The sequence below is a fragment of the Podarcis bocagei genome, assembly GCF_964188305.1.
Source record: "Podarcis bocagei genome assembly, chromosome: 10".
Taxonomy (NCBI): Eukaryota; Metazoa; Chordata; class Lepidosauria; order Squamata; family Lacertidae; genus Podarcis; species Podarcis bocagei.
Genome location: NC_138135.1, coordinates 63,798,344 through 63,814,416, shown reverse-complemented (window position 1 = coordinate 63,814,416; position 16,073 = coordinate 63,798,344). Strand labels below are relative to the sequence as shown.

At 43.9% G+C, this 16,073-nt stretch overlaps 1 protein-coding gene across 4 annotated transcripts in view; it reads right to left on the bottom strand.

Annotated features, from left to right (window-relative positions):
- HDAC10 (histone deacetylase 10) overlaps positions 1-16,073 on the bottom strand; it is a 26,758-nt gene extending 10,685 nt beyond the window's left edge. For 2 of the 4 annotated variants that reach the window (XM_081211621.1, XM_081211624.1), the window contains exons 1-12: positions 16,002-16,073; positions 12,877-12,949; positions 12,136-12,270; positions 10,516-10,612; positions 9,643-9,740; positions 8,126-8,230; positions 7,966-8,034; positions 6,326-6,452; positions 5,481-5,546; positions 3,511-3,570; positions 3,275-3,364; positions 2,462-2,568 (exon numbers count right to left, since the gene is read on the bottom strand). In XM_081211621.1, the coding sequence (XP_081067747.1) occupies positions 2,462-2,568; positions 3,275-3,364; positions 3,511-3,570; positions 5,481-5,546; positions 6,326-6,452; positions 7,966-8,034; positions 8,126-8,230; positions 9,643-9,740; positions 10,516-10,612; positions 12,136-12,270; positions 12,877-12,941 (1,019 nt within the window). In that variant the 5' untranslated portion in view covers positions 12,942-12,949; positions 16,002-16,073. Of the gene's footprint in view, positions 1-2,461; positions 2,569-3,274; positions 3,365-3,510; positions 3,571-5,480; positions 5,547-6,325; positions 6,453-7,965; positions 8,035-8,125; positions 8,231-9,642; positions 9,741-10,515; positions 10,613-12,135; positions 12,271-12,876; positions 12,950-13,486; positions 13,530-15,990 lie in introns of all 4 variants that reach the window. The other 2 variants (XM_081211622.1, XM_081211623.1) reach the window with 2 other exon arrangements.

Below are 16,073 nucleotides of genomic sequence, written 5' to 3'. Positions count from 1 at the left end.
AAGGTTATCTACAAAACACATACACAAATGAGTATCAACCCAGTCCCTATATTGTTTAAAAGTAAGAATCTGTAAAGATGTTGCATTAGCAAGTTGCAATGACACAGGACAGAAAACAAATGTAAAAATATCACAGGTTTTGTGGCATGCTAAGGACTAAAAAATATATTTTTGGCATAGCAGCGTCTGGTCCTTCAACTATATTAGTATTCAATAGACCAGGCATAGGCAAACTTGTCCCTCCAGATGTTTTAGGACTACAACTCCTATCATCCCTACCTAACAGGACCAGTGCTCAGGGATGATGGGAATTGTAGTCTCAAAACATCTGGAGGGCCGAGTTTGCCTATGCCTGCAATAGACTGTACGGTATGTGCTTCTTCCTCAAACTGACCAAGCTAAATGTTGTCCAATCACAAAAATAATAGCAGATTTGAATTCCTCACACCAAGGAGCATATTTTTAAGACCCTTCCCTGAAGAAATTTGCAAAAATTAAGTTCAACCCCTAAAATGACATGCTTTATTACATTAACTACAGGGCCTAGAAGCTCCAGTCAGTGAAGTGGAGCCCAGTATACCTGAAGGAGCGTCTCCACTCCCCATCGTTCTGCCCGGACATTGAGGTCCAGTTTCAAGGGCCTTCTGACGGTTCCCTCACTCTGAGAAGTGAGGTTACAGGGAATCAGGTAGAGGGCCTTCTTGGTAGTGGTGCCTGCCCTGTGGAACACCCTCCCATCAGATGTCAAGGAAATAAACAACTGACTTTTAGAAGACATCTGAAGGCAGCCCAGTTTAGGAAAGTTTTTAATGTTTGATGTTTTATCGTGTTTTTAATAGTCTGTTGGGAGCTGCCGAAAGTGGCTGGGGAAACCCAGCCAGATGGGCGGGGTATAATAATAATAATTCAATATCTAATGTGGAGTCCTGAGTGGGTGTATGCCTCCCATCTTCCCTTGATGGAGCATTAATGGAATCCAACCACCTTGGAAAAGATTACAAACTAGGTTGATTATGAGTTCCAGCTAGTAAAGGAAACATGAAAACAGGTGTGGCCAGGAAAAGACAAGAGATGAACACCACACAAACAAAACTTCCCCATAGTGTAATTATGGGCACAATTGTTCGATCCATGCTAACAACAACAACAAAAATATGTGACATTTGCTCCACTCAGAATAAGCTGTGTATGTCAAAATCATTGCAAGGATAAAAACCAAATTGTTGGCTCTCTTTCCAACATGCAGAGTTGCAGAATGAAGACAAGAAAAACCGGCAAACGGGGAAAAGCATAGATGGAAGTAGGAGCAGAATTGTGCCAGGATGAGGAATGCAAAGGGGGAGAGGCAGCTGTGGCTGAGGAGCAAATAATTTTGCTCTTTATGTGAAGGTCTGTGGTTTATATTGCAAAGCTCTCCGTTGTACAGAGCTGGGGGAATCCTGACCATGGACTAGCAAACAAACAAAAAGAAAGTATGCAAGTCAGTCGGTAATCAACACATTTTTACATCATGTGTTAAAGGATGACAGGCATGTCCTTCCTTGCCATGCAAGTGTTTTATTATGGCGCATGGAGCCCAGCCCAAATTCCAACACAGTGACTATACACCCAGCTCAGCCACCAACCTCTCCTCTGTAGGTTTGCTAGTTTTCCATCGTTGACAATGAGGTTTCACTTTTAAAAGTCTCATTAAGTTTAACTTCTTCATTAAATAAATAGTAAAGGTAAAGGGACCCCTGGCCATTAGGTCCAGTCGGGGCTGACTCTGGGGTTGCGGCGCTCATCTCGCTTTATTGGCTGAGGGAGCCGGTGTACAGCTTCCGGGTCAAGTGGCCAGCATGACTAAGCCACTTCTGGAGAACCAGAGCAGTGCACGGAAACGCCGTTTACCTTCCCGCCGGAGCGGTACCTATTTATCTACTTGCACTTTGACGTGCTTTCGAACTGCTAGGTTGGCAGGAGCTGGGATCGAGCAACGGGAGCTCACCCCGTTGCGGGGATTCAAACCGCTGACCTTCTGATCGGCAAGTCCTAGGCTCTGTGGTTTAACCCACAGCGCCACCCGCGTCCCAAATAAACTGTACATACTTCCAAATATACTACCAATGTCTTCCAAAAACAGCAACCTCATGCATGAAGATGGGATACAAGACTTGCTTATTACAACAGGGAATGATTGAGCAGGGAATTAAAACTTCCTCAGTTAAATGAACAGGACTTAATATGTGCTCCCCGTTTGGCTGAATTCTGCTCACATATGGAGATAATGTTTACACTGGAGTTCTTTTCAAGCACTGCTCATGCGAAAGGAGCATGGATGACTCCATGTTCATCCACCCCACCCCACATGTGATTCCCACAGCCCTTTTTGCTTGCCCCCGTCATGTGAGTAACTCCTGAGGGGAGCGGCAATCTTTTATTCCAGACATGCAGACACATGCGCACAAACCTATACAAATACCTTAAGCATGGCGCCATTTCTCCAGACAAACGTGGCAATGGATCTCCAAGCAAAGTTTTTAGAGTCATACAAACTGATTCAGACAGCGACCTCAGATGATATCCGCCCTAAAATACATTTGAAAATATATACTGAATTTGCCATAGCTCGCCATCGCCATCTCGTGTCACATTTTCACATTGCACTTTACAACACACTTGAAACATTTCATTTGCAGCTGTATAGCTGAGTTCCAGGTGGGGAAACGCCAGCAAGGCAGGGAGCAGGTCTTCCAGGACGCACGGCCAATATGGGCACAGCCAAAATGCAGAAACAGCCTCCCCTCAGAAGGACGTATCCACAGACTCCATTCTTTTCAAAGTATGTTAGAAAACAAACTTGATCACCCAGGAGTTTCTTGACTGTTAATTTTAATTGGGCATATTCCTGGCTCCTTCATTACACATTTTTAGGCACCAGGCAAAATGATTTTTCTTCAATCAGGTGTTTGGCTGATTAACAGTCTATAATCTTTTAAATGTGTCTGTGAGAGGGGGTTATTGGTTTGGTTTGGTTTAATTATGTATTTTGTCTTTTCATTTTGTCTTTTTATGATGTGAACCACCCTGCGATCTTTGGATGAAGGGCAGTATAATTAATTAATTAATTAATTAATTAATAATAAATTCCAGTATCTTGGTTTATTATTGTTTTCTAATGTGTTTTATTACTTTTGTACAACACTTTGGCTATGGTTCGTTTGTTCTTGGTACAGAGTGGCAAGTAAGGGCTTTAAACAAATCACAAAGAAAGCTTGCAGCATTTAAAGTTTACCTCCAGAACCACACACAATTTTCCTTTCGCCAACTGCATTAGGAGATGAGTGAGATGGGCAAAACATTCCGGCGTAGCGCTCATCTGACCCTAGAAAATGAGAAAGAAAGATACAAGCGGCTCATCAAACCAGAAAACCACTTCTGGGAAATTTGCCTGTTCTCGCTCTTATATGAAAAGAAATTTTAACTCTAAAGTCAGGGAGGTGGCAAATATATATGTAGAAGATTACTTACCTCTGGGTCACCAATTCCGGAATCGTAACCAGCAGAGACCAAAACAAGTTCTGGATCAAACTAAGATTTTTTAAAACAAAACAAAACAAAACTGTGAATACATTATAGTGCACTCTGAATGAAGCTATAGAAATCTGCCAGTAATTCATCAATTCAAACAGATACATTGGCATGTGGTATTGATGGTCTACTTAAATGGACGGCAAATACTGCTTTCTCATTCTCTATAAACGGTACACATAAACCTGCCTTACACCAAGTTAGACGGTCGTCCATCTCACCTGCTCTTCCCCAACCTGGTGCCCTCCAAACTTTTTGAACTAAAACTCCCATTTTCTGTAACCAGCATAGCCAAAGGTCAGAGATGAAGAGAGCTGTAGCCCAGGAACATTTGGAGAGTGGTACCAGGTTGAAGAGTAGGGACGTGGGTGGTGCTGTGGGTTAAACCACAGAGCCTAGGACTTGCCGATCAGAAGGTTGGTGGTTCGAATCCCCGCAACGGGGTGAGCTCCCGTTGCTCGGTCCCTGCTCCTGCCAACCTAGCAGTTCGAAAGCACGTCAAAGTGCAAGTAGATAAATAGGTACCGCTCTGGCGGGAAGGTAAATGGCATTTCCGTGCGCTGCTCTGGTTCGCCATCCATGTATACACGGATACACTCCCTCATATTATTAAATCTGAGTCTCCAAAAATAGGGGGTGTCTTATACATGGAAAAATACGGCAATCACTATTTCCCTTAGTCATGCTGGCCACAAGACCTGGAAGTTGTACGCCGGCTCCCTTGGCCAATAAAGCGAGATGTGCGCCACAACCCCAGAATCGGCCACAACTGGACCTAATGGTCAGGGGTCCCTTTACCTTTACCAGGTTGAAGAAGGTTGCTCCGCTTGGACTTGTAGCATCTGGAGACCCTAGGGACTGAATCTAGACCTTTAAGCATGCAAAGCATTTACTCTACCACATACAAATGGCATCTCCACTAACAGAACGCTCACTGTACTCTAAGACGGGTCGCCAACCTTTTCAGGCCAGTAGGCACATTTGGCATTTTGAGAGTGTGCTGTGGGGTGCCAGCTGCTGGGGTGGGGTACAGCATAAAACAAAATGGCTGCCACGTGGAGTGTGGCATAGCCCAAAATGAGAGAGGCCGACCCTCCCTTACGCTTACCAATTGGAAATCAGATATGTCATTTCGGTCCTGATTGTGTAAAATCAATACCGTGTGATCTCCACATACACAGAGGTGCTGTTGTTATCAAACAGGGAGCATTCCTCAGTACCAGGGTGAAAATACAAGATGGCCACCACACAACCACCCTCATTTCACAGAAATTGCTTAGAAGATACCTGCACATTTTACCTCATAATTTTTTTTCTAGGAGGGCTGGGAACTTTTTTTAAAAAATGAATGCTCAGAGTCCCGGGCATCTGTCCAGGGGCACTGGTGAAAGCCTTTGTGGGCATCATGGTGCCCATGGGTACCAGGTTGGCAACCCTTGCTCTAAGCTCCTCTAAACCCACCACTATCTAAAGGCTTCTATTTACTTTCCTATGTGCTTGATGATAATAGCTGTATATTTCTTTAATCACTCCCTAGTCAATGCAGTTCTATCTGATAACTGCCTTCACCCCTGTGGACCATTTTTCTAGAAGCAACAACATAAAATACTGTATTTTTCCATGTATAAGACTAGGGTTTCCCCCTAAAAAATAATGTCAAAAATTATGGGGCATCTCATAAATGGATACATCTCCCCCCATTTTCTCAAATCTGAGTCTCCAAAAAAGGGGGCATCTTATACATGGGGGCATCATATAGCTGGAAAAATATGGCAATCACTTTTCCCCTATAGCAGAAGATCATTTCTCAAGATGGCACTACCAAGGAATATGTTGAAATGGCTTTTAGATACAATTTCTAATTCATGCAAAGGAGATTTACAACATTCAGAATGGGGGGGGGGAGTTACCTCAAAAGCCAATGGAAGCAACACATGAAGAAATACGGCGACATAATCTGCATTGCCCATTCCAATCTGCAAAGGCAATGCATTAAAACAGAATGAACAAATCGCTTTTAAAACTGTCAAGGCAGTCTAAGATTTCATTAAGATCTCAGGGAAATGATCCAAGACTTCAAAGAATGAAGCAGAGTTGTGGCTCCTGCCATTATCAGAAGGATCAAATCCTAAAATTGTACGCTGGGTGGGAAGAATCTTATGCGCCTGTTTAATGCTGGATTGAGTCACAACTGACAACATGTAAATAGAATACAGATGTGAAATTCAGTTACAGGGTTTGGCTGTGTTTGTTACCATTATGACGGAAGCCATGTCAGTACAAAATCAATTAGCATACCTGGGAAATGCTTTTCTCTGCTAATTAAAGATAACCGCTAACCAAGGGATGTGTATATGGGAAATGAATCTTCTCCTTATTTGTTTGTTAAAAAGTTATCAGAACACACGCAACACAGAAAGATTATCTGTGAAACAGTATCATGCAGATGCAGTTATCTGTATGAACTTTGCTATGTTACATATCAGTTTATAAATCCCCTTTTCTAATCTGTTATTAATATAATCATTACAAACTCTTATCACCAATTCCACAACCTTCAGCTTCAACTAATTTTTAACAAACTGGGTTCTACCCATTTCACACTTCTCTTGATATCTTACTATTGCAGTCTAAAACATTTTTAAAAACATAAATAATCAAGGTAACAATTGAAAAACATTGTACAGAAATTGTACCAGGTACATGACTTCAAGAGCTTATCACAGTTGCATTCTTAAGCTATCTTGTGATTTACCTTATTCCAAGGCACATTTATATTGAATCCTTTTCCTTTCCCCTGACCAACTGAATCATAATCAGACTCTCTAAGTGTAGGCCAATACTGCTGGTGTTCATACCGATGCCAGGAAAAATAGAGGACACTGGAAGCAAGAACAAAACAAAGTTAATTACAGTGGTGCCCCGCAAGACGAATGCCTCGCAAGACGAAAAACTCACTAGACGAAAGAGTTTTCCGTTTTTTGAGTCATTCTGCAAGACGAATTTCCCTATGGGCTTGCTTCGCAAGACGAAACGTCTTGCGAGTTCTTGCGAGTTTGTTTCCTTTTTCTTAAAGCCGCTAAGCCGCTAATAGCCGTGCTTCGCAAGACGAAAAAAACGCAAGATGAAGAGACTCGCGGAACAGATTAATTTCGTCTTGCGAGGCACCACTGTATGTCATTAATGCTTACCTGAAGGTTTTTTCAGCATGTGCAAACACCAAATTTGTACCTCAAGAGTGAATGTGAAACATGACAACATTACACATTGGCCTGGTCCACATGTCCACTAAGCCAAGCATGGCTTGGCAGGAATATGTGATTTACAGGAGAGGAGATAGTGAGCATTTTGCCCCTATTCTAGTCATTCTGCTGCCTGACATGTCATCCAAACCTGGGCTTATCGCTTAGCTCTCTCTCCTGACTAGAAATGAGCTGTAACCAGCATTTGTCCTGTGGTATACAGTTCATAAGGGACGTGGGTGGCGCTGTGGGTTAAACCACAGAGCCTAGGGCTTGCCGATCAGAAGGTTGGCAGTTCGAATCCCCGCAATGGGGTGAGCTCCTGTTGCTCGGTCCCTGCTCCTCCCAACCTAGCAGTTCGAAAGCACGTCAAAGTGCAAGTAGATATATAGGTACCGCTCCAGCAGGAAGGTAAACGGCCTTTCCGTGCGCTGTTCTGGTTTGCCAGAAGCGACTTAGTCATGCTGGCCATATGACCCAGAAGCTGTACGCCGGCTCCCTCAGACAATAAAGATGAGCGTCACAATCCCAGAGTCGGTCACGATTGGACCTAATGGTCAGGGGTCCCTTTACCTTTATACAGTTCATGGTTTGTCCAGGATACCTAAACCACAAATCTGGATTCAGATGACATGGGAAGCCAAACCATTATTATTACAGCAAACAGCCAAACCACTCTCTCTCAACTTTGGATTTCCAAGTTCACCCAGAAAGCTAACAGATAAATTGGGTTTTGAAGCCATTGTCCTAAACACAGGCAAACCTGCAAAGGGCCTGTTGTTGTTGTTTTTATACTCTCAATGGAGCTATCCCCAGAAGAATTACAGGATAAACTGGAAGAATGAAGATGAGCATGAATAATAAAAAATATAGAACAAGATGCAAGACACATAATGATAAAACAGTTATGTTACACTGAACTTCATTCTAAGTGTGTGTTTGTGTGTGTGTGTGTGTGTGTGTGTGTGTAGATTTTACAATGATCAGTTTTAATGATTTATGCATCTTAAGGAGATCAAAAAGTGCCAAAATATGTCAGGAACTGACATGTTCTATTAAATATGCTTGATACCCACTTCCAGACTAATTGCAAGCATTTTGAAAGGCATATACAATGTTGCTCCAAATCTGTAAAAACAAGTAAACATCAAACCTTGGATCTTCATTAAAAATATATTGAATTCCTTGTCCGTGATGCACGTCCCAGTCAACAATGAGAACTCTGCAGGAACCAACAATGACAATATTCACTAGAGAAGCAAGAAAACCTCTAGGCCAGAAACTAAGAAATGTAGGACCAATATATACTTAACCTCTGCAAACCATATTTCCTTTGGGCATATTTTGCTGCTATAGCAACGTTGTTGAATATACAAAACCCATTGGCTGCATTTCTCTGGCTGTGGTGGCCTGGAGGCCTGCAAGCAAGCAAAGCGGTAAATTAAGCATTAATTAATAGAACCACAGGAACCTAGATTTGGAAGTGGGGCTCGTAAGTCACCTAATCCTCTGGTCAACGTAGGAAATCCAGAGCTAGAACATTCTCAGTGGATGGCCATTGAGCTTGAATCCTGACAAGATAGAAGTACTGTTTTGGGGGGACAGGGAAAGGGCAGGTGTGGAGGACTCCCTGGTTCTGAATGGGGTAACTGTGCCCCTGAAGGACCAGGTGCGCAGCCTGGGAGTCATTTTGGACTCACAGCTGTCCATGGAGGCACAGGTTAATTCTGTGTCCAGGGCAGCTGTCTACCAGCTCCATCTGGTACGCAGGCTGAGACCCTATCTGTCCGCAGACTGTCTCGCCAGAGTGGTGCATGCTCTGGTTATCTCCCGCTTGGACTACTGCAATGCGCTCTACGTGGGGCTACCTTTGAAGGTGACCCAGAAACTGCAACTAATCCAGAATGCAGCAGCTAGACTGGCGACTGGGAGTGACCACTGAGACCACATAACACCAGTCCTGAAAGACCTACATTGGCTCTCAGTATATTTCCAAGCACAATTCAAAATGTTGGTGCTGACCTCTAAAGCCCTAAAAGGCCTTGGCCCAGTATACCTGAAGGAGCGTCTCCACCCCTATCGTTCAGCCCAGACACTGAGGTCCAGCTCCGAGGGCCTTCTGGTGGTTCCCTCCCTAAGAGAAGTGAGGTTACAGGGAATCAGACAGAGGGCCTTCTCGGTAGTGGTGCTCACCTTGTGGAACACCCTCCCATCAGAAGTCAAGGAAATAAACAACTATCTGACTTTTAGAAGACACCTGAAGTCAGTCCTGTTTAGGGAAGTTTTTAATGTTTAATGCTGTATTGTATTTTTAATATTTGATTAGAAACCGCCCAGAGTGGCTGGGGAAACCCAGCCAGATGGATGGGGTATAAATAAAAAATAATAATTATTATTATTATTATTATTATTATTATTATTATTATTATTACTACTACTACTACTACTATTATTACTATTATTATTAATCTAGAACTAGAACATCCTCAGTGGATGACTGTCCAGCCCTTGCTTGAAGACCTCTACCAAGGGACCAGCCCTCTAGGCCTAATTTCATGCTGATGATGAGGAAGAAGAAAACCTGGGAAGAAAGTGGGTGGAAGGAGGAGAAAAAGAGGGTGCCCTGCTCCTTTTTGACTGTGGACTCACCTACCACTTCTTCCTGCCTTGGCTCACCACCAACATGCCGTATCAACAGATAAGCTTCTGAGGAAGCACAGCCCACAATGGGGAAAAGTTCCCCATCCCTGCTCTAGGTTACTGGTCCCACTGGCAAATGGGACTGGAAAACACACGGGGTTTCCAATAAGAAGAATTATCACATTGTTACCTTATCAGAGCCATCCCATTCTGTGTTTTCCCTGACATCACAGCATCCACCATGTCCAGAGTTCCTCCCACAGCCAATTGGGCACAGCGATACGTGGTCTGAAGAACAGCAGATGTTGCAATTCAAGTCTTTCACCACAAGCTCTGAGAAGGAGCATTTTGGAGCATATTTCAGCTCGTCAAAGTAAGCCTAGTATGTTCCCTCCCTTCTCTCTCTTGACATGAGGCCCAGCAGAGTGACGCACACGGAGATTTACCCATGTGAAATGTTCTATATCAGAGTTTCCCAAACTTGGGTCTCCAGCTGTTTTTGGACTACAACTCCCATTAATAGGCAAGATGTTAAATTGTTTTTATATGCAACAACTGCGGCAAGAGTATTGTTAGCCCAGAAATGGAAACAAGAAGAAATTCCAATGAAAGAAAAATGGCAGACGAAATTAATGGACTATGCAGAATTGGACAAAATGACAGGAAGGATTTGAAACCTGTGGGACCACAGATTTACAGAAGATTGGAAGAAGTATATGAATTATTTGAAGAGCAACTGTAATCAAAAATTACACTAGTAGGACTGCAAGAAGTTTTGTAAGGAGAAATATACAAAGTGTTACAAAGTAGAAAAAGATAGAGATATTGGTTATGAGTTTAAAATGTAATAGGGAAGATAAGAAATGCATACTGAGAGATTAGACTGGAAAATTTTCAGACAGGATTGATGGAAGTCAAAAATTTGAATAAGATGTAAAAGTATGTTTAATTACTGTTGAAAATGATATGTTTAAAAAACTAATAAAATTATATATATATGAAGACCCAAGTTTGGGAAACCCTGTTCTATATAGAAAGTGATCATTATTGTGTCAGCACATACCGGGTGAAAGAAAACAGCATCGTAACCAGCCGAGGTTTTTCGGAGCTCCTCTTCTGTCATTTTCGGAGTTCTCTTCACAGTTTCCAAATAATCCGAGCTGGGGAAGAAAAAATGCCTCAGATCTTTAAGGCAGCGAACTTGCAGCCTTCCAGGCGTTGTTGGACTACAACTCCCATCAGCCATAACCACTGACCAAGCTGGCTGGCACTAATGGGAACTGGAGTGCAGCAACAGCTGGAGGGCCACAGGTTTTCCATGCCTAACCTAGAAGGACACAATTCTACCTTTTCTTTTAGGCAAATAAGGCCTAAGAGATTGGAACAGGCCACAAACTTGTATTCAGGCTTGGAATTGCTTGGCCGGAAGTGCAGGATATATAAATTTAATACATATATACATAAATATGGGACGCAGGTGGCGCTGTGGGTTAAACCACAGAGCCTAGGACTTGCTGATCAGAAGGTTGGCGGTTCAAATCCCTGCAATGGGGTGAGCTCCCGTTGCTCGGTCCCTGCTCCTGCCAACCTAGCAGTTCAAAAGCACGTCAAAGTGCAAGTAGATAAATAGGTACCGCTCCGGCGGGAAGGTAAACGGCGTTTCTGTGTGCTGCTCTGGTTCGCCAGAAGCGGCTTAGTCATGCTGGCCACATGACCCAGAAGCTGTACGCCGGCTCCCTCGGCCAATAAAGCGAGATGAGCGCCACAACCCCAGGGTCGGTCACGACTGGACCTAATGGTCAGGGGTCCCTTTACATAAATAAATACTCACCCCACTTTCTCCTCACCCCTCCTTTCCCTTTTTTGAGCTAACCATGGTGTGCTGTTATGCCTACACCAATGCTAGGGCTATTCCTGGTTCACTTTAAGTAGCCTTTGCCACCATGGTTAGAAATGAGTTTTCAAACTCCAATTTTTGACCAAGTATAGTTAGTCAGCAGAGACACAATGCTTTACCATGATTAGGTCCAAAAGGGGGGGGGGGGAGCCATGAGCGGAAAGGAAGACAAGAAGCAAGTATGCTCACAGCTTGCCCTCTTAACCATGGTTAAGAGAGAAAGGAGTATTACATCTCCAATTAAAGAATTTCAAGTTCGGATTTAGACCAACTTATATTTGGAAGAAGAAGAGTTTGGATTTGATATCCCGCTTTATCACTACCCTAGGGAGTCTCAAAGTGGCTAACATTCTCCTTTCCCTTCCTCCCCCACAACAAACACTCTGTGAGGTGAGTGGGGCTGAGAGACTTCAGAGATGTGGGACTAGCCCAAGGTCACCCAGCAGCTGCATGTGGAGGAGCGGGGAAGCGAACCCGGTTCACCAGATTACAAGTCTACCACTCTTAACCACTACACCACATTGACTCTCGAGCTTCAGCTACTTCCAATATCTTTCCTATAAACCTGAACAGTATCAACCATTTCCTGTCTTTCAACCTAGGCCTCATCTACTTTTTGCAAAAGGCCGGGATTTCATTTCCCATTTTACATACAGGTCTTAGGGTTAGGCTATTTCATTATAAGAACAAATTGTGTGAGGGACGTTTGAGGAAAATATCAAGGGGTGAATGCCTTTTCTATTTCTCGAACATAGCGATGGAAACGCATCATGACAGACGTCGGACCTGTGAACCAACATGACCTCTTCCTCAGTTCCTTCTCTGACAGGTACAGAGACACATCTTTCAACCAGGTTATAGCATTTAAGGCGCTCATAGCAGGAAGAAAGTCGCTCGGGGACTTCAATGTCACAGACTGGGCTGAAAAACAAGCAAATGTTCTATTTTTGCTGTAAAATCACCAAGGAAGCATCCATATTACTATTGAGAGAAAACAATTTTCTTTTGTCAGGAGAAATTAAAAGTGGATATTTTTTCCCTTTAAACCACAACTTTAACCCCTGAATCCAAAGTCCTGAAGAATGATGATTAACTTTTTAAAAATGTTTTAAAATCCATAGGCTAGAACAACAACAAAAAGGAGAACTTCAGATTAACTTTGTTCACATGTTGCACTGAACACAGGTACAAGCTGTCAGTACACACGTACAAGTGTTTGTGTGAAAGAGCGTACACTTGTTGATCTGCAGTTGGGGGTTGCTTAGCAGAAAACAGGATCACACATGTTGTTCTCAAGCCACATTTGTAGTTGTTTGTTGTTGCTTTTAAAAAAACTAAGATTTAACTTATTCTTAGTAGTAGTAGCAGTAGTAGTATTAAATTTATATACCGCCCTATACCCAGGGGTCTCAGGGCGGTTCAAGGAATAAAATCAAGATATAAAAACACAAAATACATAATAAAAATAAAAACAACTCAATAGCCCCCCCCCCCCAAAACCACATTTTTAAAGGGCATAGAACTTACTCATCCCAAAGGAGCTTATGGCTGGTCATTTCATCATCATAAACCAATGCTGTTCCAGAAGCCATGCCTTTAACTGAAACAAACCAAACACAGAACATTCGTACACGTTTTAGGCACGAAAACATGAACACAAGTGTTCCCAACACGGAAGTGACCAAATCCACGATGACGTCCTGCAGTGTTTCATTTAGCGCAGTTTCTAGATGACTTCTAAGCACACTTAAGAGCCAGGAGAATTTCAGAGGCGTCTTCACATAGCAGATATGGCTCCTAAGTGAATATGTACTAACATGCATTTGGTCCAATGGTCAGAGCAGTGGTTTTCAACCAGTGTGCCGTGACACCCTGGGGTGCCTTGAATGATGGTTAGGGGTGATGCGAGCAACTCCGGCCTTGTCCTCTTTCTTCCCTTCCCTCCCTCCTCTGGTGCCCTCTCACATCTCTGCCTCCCAAAGGCTTATGTGGCTGTTTGTTGCAGCAGCCCTGGCTATAAGCTCCCCAGCAAATGGTGCCTCTGGGAATGGCCAGGGAGTGCTGGATGTTGGAAAATTCCATTCCACCTTTAGTTGCAGACATGGAACTGTTGCATGTCACATATCTGTTTACATACCAGCACAGCTTGCTGGGAACTTTCATTGTGTGTATAGCTTTTGCTTTTCTCTGTCTCCCCGAGAAGACAAAGAGATAGATGACATGTTTCTTTGTCCTGATTTATGATTAATAAATCCGTAGTTGTAGTACGCTTCCGCAAGCCTCACGCCTATTCTGTGTGTGCAGTTTGATTGGCTGATATAGTGTGCCCTAGCTTTGAAGCCTGGGTAGCTGATTTACGTCGGAGCAGAGGCCGATGCGTCTTTGCAGCGGGATGGCTGGAAGGAGACGACCCAGCTGGGGCTAGCCAGCTGGCCTTGCGACCCTCTGCATGCCAGGAGCAGAGGTGGCCTCGGAGGAAGCAAGCAAACGGGCGAGGGAGCCCAGCTATCCAGTCTGCCAGACCTTGCTGTTGGCAATGGACAGAAAAGTGGGAAGTTGGGCAGGCAGGCGCCGTGCTGGCCTTTCTTGTGCTCGCTGTGTGAAAGGCCTGCCTGGGAGCTGAGTGCCCAGTGCTGAAGGGCATACCATGCAGGCCCAGCAATGCTCACTGCTGCCTCCCAAGGAGAGGAAGGCGCTGGCGTCATGCTCACCTTTCTTCGGTCTCCGTTGGGCTGCTAAGGCTGGGGGCATCCTCTTCCCATGCCCCTCTTTGGGGCAGCTCAGAGACCAGGGGCTGCTGCCCGGAGGACTCTCAAGAAGAGGGGAGAAGAGGCTGTGGGAACACTCCACAAGGGAGAGTCAGGGCCGGATTTAGGTTTGATGAGGCCCTAAGCTACTGAAGGGAATGGGGCGCATTATATGTCAACAACAAATTGTCGCTGTTTTTTGTGTTGAATATATGCTATAAGGTAATTTATGGACCTAATCTAAAGCCATTTGCACATAACAAAATGTTTTTTATCTTATATTTTGGAAATGTACATCCAGTGTTTTTCTCCTTTAAATTTTTTTGGGGTCCCCCAAGAGAGTGGGGCCCTAAGCTCTAGCTTGTTTAGCTTATGCATAAATCCAGCACTGGGGAGGGTGTTCAAAAAGGGGTGACGGTATGCCGCCTCTGCAGGCAAGGGATGATATAACTGGTCTCCTGAGGCTCTGAGTGTGTTTCCACACAGGGGAGCTGCAAAAATAATGTTGTTGGCCAAGGGAGCCATGGACTCCGAAAGGTTGAAAACCTCTGGGTTAGAGTGTTCACTTCATCAAATCTGGCCCTCTTTGAAAAAAAGTTTGGGCACCCCTAGCCCTGGTGCTGAATTGAGAAAGAATTCTTTTATTAAATCTTAAATTGTAAAGTTGGAAAGGTCATCTAGTCCAACCCACTGCAATGCCTAGAACCTGGCATTGGGCTGCAAGAATGTACTGTAAACTAACACATTTTCAAAATGCCTGATAGCCAAGTTCCACTACTTTTCACAGGCTGGGAGTAGTGGCTCCCTCATATTGTAACCATTATGGAATTAAGACTTGAAAAGAAAATACAGTGGTACCTCAGGTTAAGTACTTAATTCGTTCCGGAGGTCTGTTCTTAACCTGAAACTGTTCTTAACCTGAAGCACCACTTTAGCTAATGGGGCGTCCCGCTGCCGCCGCGCCGCAGGAGCACGATTTCTGTTCTCATCCTGAAGCAAAGTTCTTAACCTGAAGCACTATTTCTGGGTTAGCGGAGTCTGTAACCTGAAGCGTATGGAACCTGAAGCGTATGTAACCCAAGGTACCACTGTACTAGCACAGTTTGTCTTGTGGATATGCTACTTCCATAGTTGACTTGACATGGTTCAGACTGACCAATGCATTGTTTTCAGTGACAGTCTGTGGCAGCTGAAGCTGTGAAATGTGCTAGGGGCAAGCATTTTTGTTGTTGTGAATTCTACTGATGTTAACAACGTTATCTGACCAATAGTAAGCAAAATCTCTTAATTTGAGGAAAAAGTATACCATGCAATGTACTGTATCAAACTATTTTACATGAATAACGCAGGCATTCTGAAATTAGAAAGAAAGCAACATTGTTAAAAACAAGGTGTTACATAATAAGATAGTTTGTCTTAAATCTGCCCAAAACAGTGTGGTGGTGTCATATATATAAATCCATTGTTAATAAACAAGCAACTTAAAAAGTTTGTTTATGTTTCCTGTCCACCCCCCTCCCAAGCAGAGATAATGTGTAAGTGTGGTGTCAGCTCCCTTGAAAAAAGGTCGACAACTCTGGGAAAGGGGCGTGGGGCGCCGGAGGGATCTTTGCACCACGGCGCCGGATATGCTTAAGACGGCCCTGCAGCTCCCCTCCCAAAAAATGAAATGCAAAACATTTCATGCGTCTCTTGGGGTTACCACTGAGCAGATTCTTGTTGACGGCTTGAAGCTCAAGCAAGGAACCCTTAATGCCCGACGGTCAGCAAAAGGAAGGAGTGCCTCTGAACATGTGCAGAGTGCAGTTTCTGCCCCACTCCCCCGCAACTTCGACCAACTGCAGCGGGAACGGCAAAGGATCCGTGCAGGTCCCTGGTTCGATTTAAGACTTACTTTTGACCTACCTAAGGTAAGAAGGGTCGTTGCTTCTGTCTGCTGCACTCAGCGTGGAAACAAAGGTTAAGCAAAGGGTTAAT